Genomic DNA, 13231 nt, shown 5'->3' with positions numbered 1-13231 from the left:
TCCAAAGAAATATTTTGTAAAAGAGTAAGTCTAAAAAATATACTTTATGTATCACGGAAGGTTTAAAAATAAAACTCAAATAAAACTTAGAATTTGTTAGAAATACCCCTATTGAGAATACACATTTCAAAAATACCTCTTTTTTTAAACATTTTCATTTTTGCACTCTTTTGCATAATTACAATATGTTAAATTAATTTAAAAAAAAAATCTTTTAAATTCGGGTTCTCTATTTTATGTTTAAGGTATAATTTTAAAGGGTTAGAATTTAGTATTTGAGATTTAGGGTTTATAATTTTGTCATTTATATATTAAAAAGAGGTATTTTTGAAAATGTACACCATGAAAGGGTATTTTTGAAAATGTCCCTTAAAACTTTCGTAGACTGGTCAAATATTTTTTGTGCAGACTTTTGTAGGCTAATCTTTAGCACATGTTTTGCAAACTATGTTTTTGTGCAAATTTTGTAGGGTAAACTTGAGTTTGAGTAGACTTTTTTTTTTTTTTTGACAACACAGTACAAGATGAGCTCAAATGAGCCAATTGGAAGGAAAAACGTTTACAAAAGTAATTGGGTGTAACTCGGGAAGGAATAACGTTTACAAAAGTAACTGGGTGTAACTCGGCTCTAGCATGCCGTGCCAGTTTGTCTGCATTATCATTCTGCGTTCAGGGGATTTGGACTAATGCAAAGTATAGGAACTCCTCCTTGTCCGCCTCAATCTCATCCAAATATGTCTTGAAAGCAGGCCACTCGGTTGGCGAAGACACCATCTTCACCAAATCAGAACAGTCTGTGAGAAAAACAACATTTTCAATATCTGCACCGATCATACAGCGCATTGCCCAGAGTAAGGCTTCCACTTCTGCGTGGAGGGATGACAAGCTACGACGAAGGTTAGATGCACCCATGGTGTGAGACTCCCCCTCAGGGGAAATGCAATATCATCCTCGGCCTGTATACTGATTAGTCCCCTTCCAAGATCCATCCACATAGCATCGGAAGCTATTCCCATATCTGTTGGCTGGAGCCATTTCCGTAAGCATAGTACCAGTAGTGGGAAGAGCCCCATTCCGAGGAGATATTTCTACTATGTGTCTGCTTGTGCCAAGAACCAAAGTTTTGCTTCCTCCTCCGCTAACTGTAGAATTGCTAGCGGGTTGGAATCCAAGTTGCTAAAAATTTTATCGTTCCGGGCCTTCCAAATATACCATAGAATCCATGGGAAAATATCCGCTGAAGGATTCTGCGGGGATCTCCAAAATAAATAATCCATGTTTGCATAGACCGATTATGAAGGGAAACAGTCTGGGGATGTCGGAAAGGAGGACATGGCCCAGACCTGCCAAGCCGGAGGACATAAAAATAAAGCATGATTGATTGTTTGCTCAGATCCACCACAACGGCCACAATCAAACTCACAGGACATACCGCGCCGCCGTAGATTAGTTGTGGTCACCATACAAACCGTAATTGTTTGCATAAAAAAAAAAGCCTAATTTTTGGTGGACACCGTATCTGCCAAGCAAACGCCTGTAAAGAAATAATGTTAGGGCCATAAGCAGATGCAGAGACCGTCTGGCTATGACGTAAGGCATTATATCCAGATTTAAATGTGTATAGACCCGTCTTTGTCAAATGCCAATCCAACTTATCCGGTGAACCTGGTTTACCAATAGGTAAAGCAGAAATAATGGCAACATCCTCCGGCTTGAAAGAAGCCGAAAGTAAAGCCAGATTCCAGGAATGTGAACTCCTATCAATAAAGGTTTCAACTCTAAGTGAGGGATCAATGGGTGATCCCGAATGCAATGCTGGTCTCGGGGGTTGAGCAGGGATCCAAGGATCTGACCATACTAAAATGGAATCACCGGATCCTACTCGTTTAATGAGTCCTTCGTTTACGAGAGAGAGAGTAGACACCATACTTTGCCATCCATAAGATGGCGAATAAGATTTGATTGGATCCAACGGGTTGCAATCCCTATAGTACCGACCTTTAAAAACCTTAGCAAATAATGAGTCTGGAGCTGTGATCAACCGCCAAAGTTGTTTAGCTAACAAAGCAGTGTTAAAATCATCCAAACACCCAAACCCAGACCACCATCAAGCTTACCAACACATAACTTATCCCAGGCTAGCCAGTGTAACCCTCGTGTGTCCCCGGAAGCACTCCACCAAAAATTGGAAACTGCAATAGTGAGTTTCCGTGTGACCTGTTTTGGAAGACGGAAGCATTACATAACAAAGGTAGGGACGGCGGTCGCTACTGATTTTATCATTACCTCTTTTCTCCCCCTAGACAGCAACCGGGCAGGCCATCCACCTGTCCGTTTTTGCAAACGATCCTGGACAAAAGAAAAAACCTTTGTTTTTGAGCCTCCTAGGCTCTCGGGGATGCCCAAATAAGAGCTCATACCACCCAAATTGTTTATCCCCAGTATTCCTTTTAGTTCCTCTCGTAAGTTCGCATCAACTGTATGCCCAAATTGGACCGATGATTTCTGAAAGTTTATTTGCTGTCCAGAAACCCGTTCATACTGTCGAAGGACCACAAGGACAGTCTCACACTGCTCCTTCGTAGCTCGACAGAAAAAAAGACTGCCGTCTGCAAATAACAAGTGCAAGACTGCATGACAGGCAGCCGACACCTTAATACCCGTGATAAGCTTGGACCACTCCGCCTTGTGGAGATTAGCAATGAGAACCTCAGTGCAAAGAATAAAGAGGTATGGTGACAAAGGATCTCCCTGCCTAAGCCCTCTAGAGGGAAGTATGGACCCACGTGGTTGACCATTTATTAGGACTTTATATTGAACAGAAGTGACACACCACATAACCCATGAGGTCCATTTTTCGCAAAAACCAAGTTTCCGCAACAAATGTTCAATAAAGGACCATTCTACCCGATCATAGACCTTGCTCATATCTGTTTTACTGGCCATATACTTACCCTTGCAAGAGGGGTTAGTACGGAGACCATAAAACATCTCTTGAGCAATCAAAATATTATCCGTAATCAAACGCCCCTCCAAAAAGGCCGATTGTGTCTCAGAGACCAATGCTGGCAAAAAGGAACGCAGACGTTGGCATATTATCTTTGAGATAATATTATAGCCAACATAACAAAGACTGATGGGCCTCCATTCAGTCATCCGGGTTGGTTTATCCACTTTGGGAATAAGAAAAATATTTGTCATATTTAGTCTTTTGTCAAAAATACCATCCTGAAAGAAAGAATTTACCAAGAGCGTTAGATCATATCTAACTATATCCCATGCACGCTGATAAAAAAGGGCCATCATCCCATCCGGTCCTGGAGCTTTATCAGGATGCATCATAAACAGAGCCTCTTTAATTCCTGTTCTGTGACTGATCTTGTCAAGGATTCATTAATTTCACCCGTAATAGACAAAACCACTTCACCCAGAGTCTCCTCAAAATCCGAGGGTCAGAGGATGTGAAAAGGTCCTGGAAATAGGAGGTAGCTATGCTTTGAAACTTCGTCTCTTCCGTAACCCAATTACCATTCTCATCATGAAGACCCACAATGTGGTTCTTAGCTCGTCTTTGTTTTGTCTGGGCATGAAAATAACTAGTATTTTGATCCCCAAAGCGCATCCATCGACTCCTACTCTTCTGATACCAATAAATTTCTTCGTCACGATAAGCCTCACAAAGTTTCCAAGTCAGTTCCGAAATGGTCTCAACAAAGACAGAATCATCCGCCCGGGCATCCGCCAATTGGTTCTTTAGATCCTCAATCGTTTCCCGACCATAAGGGGCCTGTGCTTTCCGCCACTGGGAGATTGCTTGGCGGCATTTAATGATCTTGTCCATAAAATTGCCCGTTGGGATCGCTACCCCAGCATCCCAGCCTACTGAAATGGCACCAAATAAACCCTCTTTATCAAGCCACCGTCGGTTGAACCGAAAACCACATCTCCCTTTCCGGGTTTTATCCTCGAGGAGAGCTAAAACCGGTTTATGGTCTGATGCTACCATAGGTAAATATTCGTGAAGGCATTACTAAATATATCATGTAACTTCTCATTGGCCAAGATAGACTGTCCCCAACCGCAGGAAAATCTAGTAAACCGCAATGTCGAATCATTGTGTTAAAACTAACAAAAGAGGATACGTGGCGGAGTTTCCCTCCACGCTTCTCATGATTGCTTTTTAATTCATTGAAATCACCAATAAGGAACCAAGGAGAATCTCTAGATAAACTAATTCGCGTTAAACGTTCCCATACTTGGCCGCGGTTTGCTGGAACCGGATCACCATAAACGAAAGTAAAAAAAAATATTTGTCCTTTATAAGTAAGTTCCACATCAATCAATCTATTAGATTCAAATAAAACCGAAACATCATAATCATTATTATAAAATAAGGCTAAACCGCCACTACAACCGATAGGATCAACCGTTTTTAAGGTTGAATAACCAAAATGGCCAACAAAAGATTCCAAACAAGATAAAGGCTGTCTAGTTTTAGATAAAAATAAAAAATCAGGCCTATGCTTTCTCCATAAATCCCTAAGATATCCAATAGTTGCTTTGTTTCCAAGCCCTTGGCAATTCTAACTCAAGATCTTCATTTACTCAGGATGATGAAAAAGTGGAGGCTCCTCTGGAGGAGCCCACTGTGGTATCTCGGATTCGACTGCCATCGATGGTGATGATGCTTCTGCAGAGGAGGAGTCCACCGACATGAATGTTGATGCCAATGTTGAGTTCGTTCCGCCGATGGATAAAGTCCGTAAGCCCAAGCTTCCTTTGACACTTAAAGGAATTGCTTCTGAAAAATTGAATGTTTATTTGCGTACAACATCAAGGAAACATCCTGCTCTAAAAGCTAATGATTCGGTGGGAGAAAGACCAAACCCGAGGAACCAGGATCAGGAAAAAGGGATAACTGGTGTGTTAAAGCCACCTAAACCAAGTTTGAGTAAACTTTTTTTTTTGCGATTTTCTAACAAAAAAAAATTATATGTTATGGTATCAAAAATATTTAAAAAACAAAGGCCAAATTAAAAAGAAAAACATATAAATTTTAAATGGTTTGGATGAAATGAATAATGATTTTGTATAGTACTATTCATTCATAGTACACTTTACAAAACGTTAAAAAAACACAAAACAAAAAAAAAACTCATCATAAATCTTGTTATCTGTTACGATTTTTTTTCACTAAAGAAAAATAAAATAAAGAAGACTATCGCTTACGTAACTTAACGGGTCCACCAAATGACGATCCTACCCTTCACTATCTCTCTCTCTCTTTTGTTAATTCGATTCGATGAATGAAATCGCTATAAATACGCTCTTAACGTTACTCTTCACTTGGCTTGCTCACAACAATCCAATCTTCTAGATCCTTCTTCCTTCCTTCTTCAACTCTCTCTCTCTATATACAGTTATGGTTACATCGTCGTCGAACTCAACAATCAAATTCCTCTGTAGCTACGGCGGAAAGATTCTACCTCGTTACCCCGACGGCAAGCTCCGTTACAACGGCGGTCACACTCGCGTCCTCGCCGTTCCTCGCTCCATCTCATTCTCCGGTTAGTTTCCCACTCCCCCGATCTCATTTTTTCCGGTTTGTTAATTTTTGATTTTCCAAAAAAAAAAAAAATACGAAATCGGTTTTTGAGGCGGCGCGTGTGATGCGTGTTAAACAGAGCTAGCGTCGAAGATGGCGGAGATGTGCGGATCTACAACCGTAACGATCCGGTGTCAGCTCCCTACTGAAGATCTCGACGCGCTCGTTTCGATTACTTCCGACGAGGATCTGACGAATCTAATCGAGGAGTACGATCTCGTTTCCTCGTCTTCTCCGATGAAGATCAGAGTCTTTTTAAATCCACCAAAATCCGCCGCCGGATCTAAAAAAAGATCAACGATCGCTCCTCCTTCGTTAGCGTTACCTTCATTTTCAACCACCACTACGACGTCATCATCTTCTACTACTTCATCTTCTTCATCAAGTCCTAGATCTCCGTCGCTGTCTAAACCACCGCTTCCTCCGTCGCCACCAAGGTTGACGACGACGGTGAAGAATCCGTGTTACGGTTGTTATGTACACCGTAATTCGAGAAATATCTACCTTGTTCACAACGGCAACCACTGGCAATAACATCACCGGGGAAAAAAAAAAGATGCGAAGGAATCATCGGAATATACAATTAAAAAAAAAAAAAGTTGGAAATATATCTTCTTCGTTTTTTTTTTGAAAAATGAAAATGTAAAAAGAAAACGAGAGAGATATAATAGAAGGGTGTGTGTACGTGTTCGTGATCTGACCGTCGCCATTAATGAAATCAATCATCCCAAAGCTTTTTTAGTTTTTGTTGGTGATGATGATGAATTGGGTGAGTTTGTTTAATTCCTTCATTTTTTTTTTCTTTTTCTTTTGAAACTTTCTCCGTTTATCTTACCGTCACTCCGTCTGTTGCCGTTTGCATTGTTCCCATTATCTTCTAACCAAACACCACGTGTCACCTATACCTTATCTGCTCTTCCGTTACATTTGATCTGATTTGTTTTGCTTGCGTCGTTACCGTTTTCCTGGCGTTATTATCGCCGTCTGTTTCCGATTTTTTTTTTTTTGAAATTCTTTTATTTTAAGGTTATATTCAATTTCTGTTGAACTAACTTTTTTAAAATAATCCCTTTTTTTAATTTGCAGGTAAATTGCCTCCAATCCTTCTAAAATTGGAACCAAGATGATCGATTTTTCTGGTTTATGGTAAGTGGTTCAGTTTTTATTTTATTATAAGGTTTTACTACATATGAACTATAGAAGATGATGTGTGTGTTATTCTGATTAATTTTGATCGGTTTTTTTTTGGTAGGGGAAATTCGAAATGGGGATAAGCTTGGAGAAATTGTGGGGAAAAAGACAAAATAATGAAGGAAAAAACAAATATTTAAGAAAGTTGAGAATAAAAGAAGAAGAGATGATAGTGATGATGATAAGATTCGATTTAAAATCAAAATGGGTCCGAAATATACAGCTGGTGTTGGAGAAGTACATATTTTAATAACACTTTAAAGTCATAAAATTGAGTTTGGGTGGGGGAGGAGAAGACACCAGGTTACGATTTATATTTAAGAGAACAAAATCGAGGTCTTTGGACAGTGGAAAACGAAAACTCTAGTTGTGTAAAAGGGACGTGAGTTTTGAATTTTCAGATATTTGATGCTCACAAAATTAGGTGGTGGACGTATTATAGGGGACTATGATGAATGATATCACTAGAGGAATTAGGCGGTGTAACACAAAATTAGGCATTTTTTTAGGCCATCAATCATTTCTCCTAAGAATTTGGTTGCTTATGTTAATTGATCTAACGATGACGTGAAAGCCATCTCATGACTTCTATTTTTCTCTTAGTAGTTAGGAAAGTCATTGGGGTTATGATTCTATCTATAGCTTTTTTTGGGTCCCAAGTTCATTTGACTTACGTTAGGATTATAAACTGGATTTGCTCATTCACAACCAAATTGAAAAAGAAAACTGTTGGTGAAAGCAAGAGGATCATAGAAGTTGAGTTGAATCTTCTTTCTTTGTAGTTCCGGAACTTGTGGGTCGGATTAACCCGATATTTGACTTTGGAAACAAGCATTAATAAGCTTTGTTCCTTTCTGACTATTAGGTGAGTAAAAAAAAAAACCTTACTTGCTTATTGAATTTTAGTAAAGAACAATGTGAAGTGGTTTCATGGACCAAGTCGGTCCCAACATTTTGAATCAAGCCCAAAAGCCACAGTGGTTTCATGGACCAAGTCTTTAGATTAAAATTCAAACGAGATTAACGGTTGTTTTTTCATATGCGGACTTATGCAATCGAAAATGCTATACACCTACCATCTGGTCCATATCCGAGTGCATAACTGGACCGGATTGGTCTTGAACTTGATTCGATTATTCTAAAAAGATGGCTGATTGACTTGTTCATCATGGAATCTTATGATTAACTTCTTTGGTCAACTTGGGCAGTTTTCAACCCACTAGACTTGTTGTGATCACAAACATGGCAACATCAACTTCAATATTTATGACCTTTTCAACCATGAATATACCTTTACTAAAACCCTCTCTTAATTTTCGATTAACTTTGACTAAATAATAATCACACACAAAACAATGGATCACGATCTCGACAAATTCCCTTTACTCTCCTACGTCCTTCACCAACTCGACTCCAATCTCCACGCGCCGCCGTCTATGGCCGCGCAACAAACCCTCCTTCCTTCTTTTCCTCTTCTCTCCGACCCTCAAGTCATGTCCTCGTTGACTCAGTTCATCCCTACAACCATCACTCAGACGCTTTCCGTTTACAACTCTCTCGGATCTCGTCCCGATCCCTTAGCCGTTTCCTCTGCTCGCTCCATGATCGCTCAGATTATGGATTCGCTCTCGCCCGAAGCAGCGGCTAAGGAGACGGAGTTATACACTGGGATTGTGCGGTTGGACGAAGTGCACGATAGCTACGAGAAGAAGTTGAAGGATTTGGAGGAGGAGCTTTCTAGGGTGTATGCTACGGAGGTGGAATCGATGTTGAGAAGTGGCCAAGAAATGAACGAGGAGGTTGTTGCGGTGCTCAAGGCTGCGGAGTCTGGCGGAGTCGTTGAGAGGATAGATTTATCCGGCCAAGAACTTAAGCTTCTCCCTGAAGCTTTTGGAAAAATCGTTGGCTTAGTTTACTTGAATCTCTCCCGCAACGACTTGACGGTAAATACTAAACTTCCCAAATTTTGAATTATCTCACAGGGTTGCTCAATTATAGCTTCGATAGTGTCAAGGATTATACAAAAAAACACACTGATAGGTTTAGTCAATGCTTCCTGCAATGTCTGAAACTGTTAACGTAGAGTCTTGGACTGCAAGAGACTATATATGTTTACTTAGAGTCTTGGACTGCAAGTAACTATCACTGTATTTGATACCTCCTGCAATGTCTTAAACTGTTTTTGAATTTTTTTTTACAGTTTATACCCGATGCAGTCTCGAAACTCAAGAATCTAGAAGAGCTCGATGTATCTTCGAATTCTCTTGAATCTCTTCCTGACTCTATTGGAATGTTGCTTAACCTTAGGATCCTTAATGTGAATGGGAACAATCTAACTACACTCCCTGAAAGTATCGCGCATTGCAGGTTTGTTTCTTTTTTTTTTTTTGTAAATTTTCTGTAATATTGTTTCTACATTTGTCCTGAAGTATCAGATATTTTCATAAAAATTAGGTCACTGGTTGAGTTAGATGCGAGCTACAACAACTTGACCTCATTACCTACAAACATCGGATACGGATTACAAAACCTTGAGAAACTATCGATCCAGTTGAACAAACTCAGATACTTTCCAGGTTCGATAAGCGAAATGTATAATCTAAAGTATCTTGACGCACACATGAACGAGATCCACGGGATTCCAAATTCTATCGGGAGGTTAACGAAACTCGAGTTTCTAAACCTGAGCAGCAATTTCAACAACTTGATGGGTGTCCCTGACACAATCACTGATCTAACTAACCTGAGGGATCTTGATCTAAGCAACAACCAAATCCAAACGATACCGGACTCGTTTTACAGGCTGAGGAAGCTGGAGAAACTGAACTTGGACCAGAACCCGCTTGAGATCCCATCTCAAGAAGTGGCTAAACAAGGAGCTGAAGCGGTTAGAAAGTTTATGAGGAAGAGATGGGATGAGATTATGGCAGAGCAGCAACAGAGGATTGGCGTTGAGGCTGAGAGACATGGAGTTGAAACAGGGTGGGTCTATTGGGGAACCTCCATGGTTACTAATCTTGTTTCTGGAATGACTCAGACCATTGGACTTGGAGGAGGATCTAGTGATGGTAAAGATAAGAAACCTGGAGACTCTTATTATTATCACCAACTCTAACTTCTGCTGTTTTAAAAAAATTTTGGTTTACTTTCTTGTGAACTTATCGTTCCTCATTCTACCCTTGTGTGTAAGTTGTAACATAAGTATATGTATTTTATTTCTATACATTTTTTTTAATACGTTTCCCCACGAAATGAGTGTGGATAATGGATATAATGTGCTTAAAGACTAAAAAGTTGCTACTAGCAAACTTCCCCTCTTTGATTGTTATTTGGTAAGAAACAGAAGATGCTCTGTTTTGTCCTAGTGTCATTATTATCTGTATTATTCCTTTTAGTTATAACGAGAAAAAATAATATAATTGATTTAAGATTCGAATAGCTTGAATCAAATAGCATATCTGAAAATTTAGTATACTCACAAGGGATTGAAACACACGTTGCAGAGGAAGATCAAGACTTTGCACACATCAAAGCTAATTCCATTTCATTAGGATTCAGTACATTTGGAAAAAGGTACAAACAAGATTTTTATTCTTCCAACAACTTAATAAGGGATGATTCATTGCACCACCAAACAAGATTTATCGGTCATAATATATTACCAAGTATGTTCAAGCAGACCAGATCCCTTAAATTTTTCTTGCATCAATCCATCGATCCGAGCAGCCATCTCTGGAGTCAGGTAATTTTGCCAATCTCCAACCTTTCCTTTCCTGAAATACGCGCTATTCGGATAATAACCGAAGGACTGATCTCTCTGTTTTTGTCTCCTTGGTTGACATCAAGATTCTTCAGCGTCTCGAAACTGCAAAGGTTCACAACTTTCTCAACGACACCTTTTTCCTCTTCCTGGACTGTGAATCCATCACCCATAAACTGAGCCAATGTTTTCACATGCGGCAAAGGATCAGCTCTCAACTTCTCGTACTTGAGAAACAAAACCGTATCTGGATGCTCTTGGTAAGCTTTCCAATACCCCAAGACATGATCTAGATAAGGACCGCAGATCGAAATACCTCGACAGAACATATCAAAAGACTCATCAAGACTGTTGAGAGAGCCAACATCTGATTTTTCCTTTTCAAAGAAAGCCCACTTGGAGATGAACGTGTCCTTTGGATCTCTCCAGATGTAAACCATTTTACAACCCGATTTTGCAACCGATTCGGGTAACAAATCGTGCGGCATATGAGTCGCAAACAAAGTGTTTTCTTTGAGGGCATCACCGTTAGGGAACATAGGGAGATCTGTCTCAATGAAAGGAACAAGATCGTGAGGGTTGCGTTTTAGGAGAGGATTGGAGGAATCGTCGTCCAAGCGAGATCGATTGGCGATGGTGAAAGTTAGAGCTTTGAGCCAAGTGGTACCCGACTTTGGGTAGGTACAAACGAGGATGTCAGTGGGCCGTGCTTGGAAAAAGTCTTGCACGTGAAGGCACCCTTCTAGGCCAGCCTGTATGTACCAGTGACCACAATACTCGATCAGGGGAGCTTTGGAAAACCAGCCTTTTACGTGAGGAAACGTGGCGATCAAGTCTTGGTACCGTTTCTGATTCTTCTTGAATTCTGTGGACTCCGTCTTGGTCTCGTCTTTGTTGCTCGGTATGGTCGTCTCTGATTCCATTAATGGAGATATGAGGAACTCCTGTTGTGCTCTGTGTCTGGACAAAGTTTGGTTTGGGTAAAGTAATGAAGTTAGTTTCACACATGTTCTAAAAGTTTCATAACTAAACCATCCCCACAGCCCTCATATCTTTCTTACCGTCACGATCCTCAGCAATTCGATTCCGATATCTAGAAATCTAAAATTTAGACAAGATAACTTAGAATCTTAGATAGACAGCTCCAATAATGTAGATAAGTTAAAGTTACATGCGGTGCAATGCATGCCTTCGATTATTTAGACATAAGTGACACGTAGTGTACAAAACTGAAAAAGATTTTGTCGACTTGTTTAGTTACCATCGGTAATAGGATGTCTTAAGATTATGTTTGGTAATCAATATAATGATAACAATCTCAATAAATGTCAATCGCAAAATAATATAATAATAATATCGCCGTGATAAGATTCTCGATTTGAAATCAAAATGGGTCCGAAATATACAGCTGGTGTTGGAGAAGTACAATTTTAATAAACACTTTTATAAGTCATAGAATTGAGTCTGGGTGGTAGACGCATGCCCTCGGTTATTAGACATAAGTGACATGTAGCGTAGAAAACTAAAAAAGATTTTGTCGACTTGTTTAGTTACATCGGTAATAGGATATCTTAAGATTATGTTTGGTATTAAAGATAATAGATGTATTTTTATACAGTATATTTTAACTTTTAACAGATTTTTTCATTTTTTTAAATGTTAAATTGCTAACTAGGCTAATATTTGTATATAAATATCTTATTATATAAAGTAGAGTTACGAAAGTTAGCCATTAATAAGATATTGACATATGTCAAATTATTCGAATGGCTGACAATAGAAGCTGCAGCGTTGTTGGTATTGGATAGATCAAATTTCGGATGCATGATGGCACTTTCAGGATTTTGACTGAAGTAAGGCATCTTCCAGCAGTGAAGAAGAATCTGATATCTCTTAGTTCACTTCACATAGACGGATTCAGGTTCGAAACTAATAATGATAACTGTGTGAATGTACGCAAAGGATATATGGTGTTGATGAAGGGTCAGCTCACAGCAGGGAGTGTTTATCGATTACTTGGAAACGTGGCTGTAGGTGGAGTTGCAGCCGTGGTAACTGAATCTAGTAACACAGCTCTATGGCATATGCCATTGGGGCATATTGCAGAGCATGGTTTGTCTGAACTTCACAAGAGAGGTCTTCTGGATGGTTTGAAGAATTGTAAGATGAAGTTTTGTAGGTTATGCGTGATGGGGAAGCAGTCCAAGGCATCTTTCAAGGCAGGTCTACACACCACAAAGAGTCTTTTAGACTATGTGCATTCTTATGTGTGGGGGCCTACACAAGAACATTTATTAGGAGGAAGCAGATACTATGTCATCTTTATAGATGATTTTTCTAAGAAGGTTTGGGTTTACTTCATGAGGCAAAAATCTGAAGTTTTTGAGAAATTTAAGATTGGGAAGGCTAAAGTGGAAAACCTAACAGAGAGGAAGATGAAAGATCTGAGATCTGATAATGGTACAAAGTATACAATGGAGAGTTTCAGAAGATGTGTGAGGAGCAGGGTATTCAGAGGCACTTTACAGTGCGGAAAACACCACAATAGAACGGTATAAGTGAAAGGATGAATCGTTCTATTGCAAAGAAAGCAAGGTGTTTACGGTTGAATGTAGGACTCCCAAAGATCTTCTGGGCTGAAGCAGTATACATGGCGGTCTACCTCATCAATAGAT

At 39.6% G+C, this 13231-nt stretch overlaps 2 protein-coding genes and 1 pseudogene across 2 annotated transcripts; 2 read left to right on the top strand and 1 right to left on the bottom strand.

The window, feature by feature from the left end:
• LOC104790282 lies at positions 5335-6341 on the top strand. The gene is made up of 2 exons (XM_010515994.2): positions 5335-5567; positions 5685-6341. Exons 1-2 carry the CDS (start codon positions 5423-5425, stop codon positions 6137-6139), a joined length of 600 nt encoding a protein of 199 aa, XP_010514296.1. The 5' UTR covers positions 5335-5422; the 3' UTR covers positions 6140-6341.
• On the top strand, positions 6889-10048 carry LOC104790281 (plant intracellular Ras-group-related LRR protein 2-like). The gene is made up of 3 exons (XM_010515993.1): positions 6889-8739; positions 8997-9163; positions 9251-10048. Exons 1-3 carry the CDS (start codon positions 8152-8154, stop codon positions 9909-9911), a joined length of 1416 nt encoding a protein of 471 aa, XP_010514295.1. The 5' UTR covers positions 6889-8151; the 3' UTR covers positions 9912-10048.
• On the bottom strand, positions 10322-11743 carry LOC104790280 (annotated as a pseudogene).

This window comes from Camelina sativa, chromosome 6 (genome assembly GCF_000633955.1).
Source record: "Camelina sativa cultivar DH55 chromosome 6, Cs, whole genome shotgun sequence".
Lineage (NCBI taxonomy): Eukaryota > Viridiplantae > Streptophyta > Magnoliopsida > Brassicales > Brassicaceae > Camelina > Camelina sativa.
The sequence above is the reverse complement of the archived record's forward strand: the minus strand, read 5'-3'. Positions and strand labels throughout refer to the sequence as shown.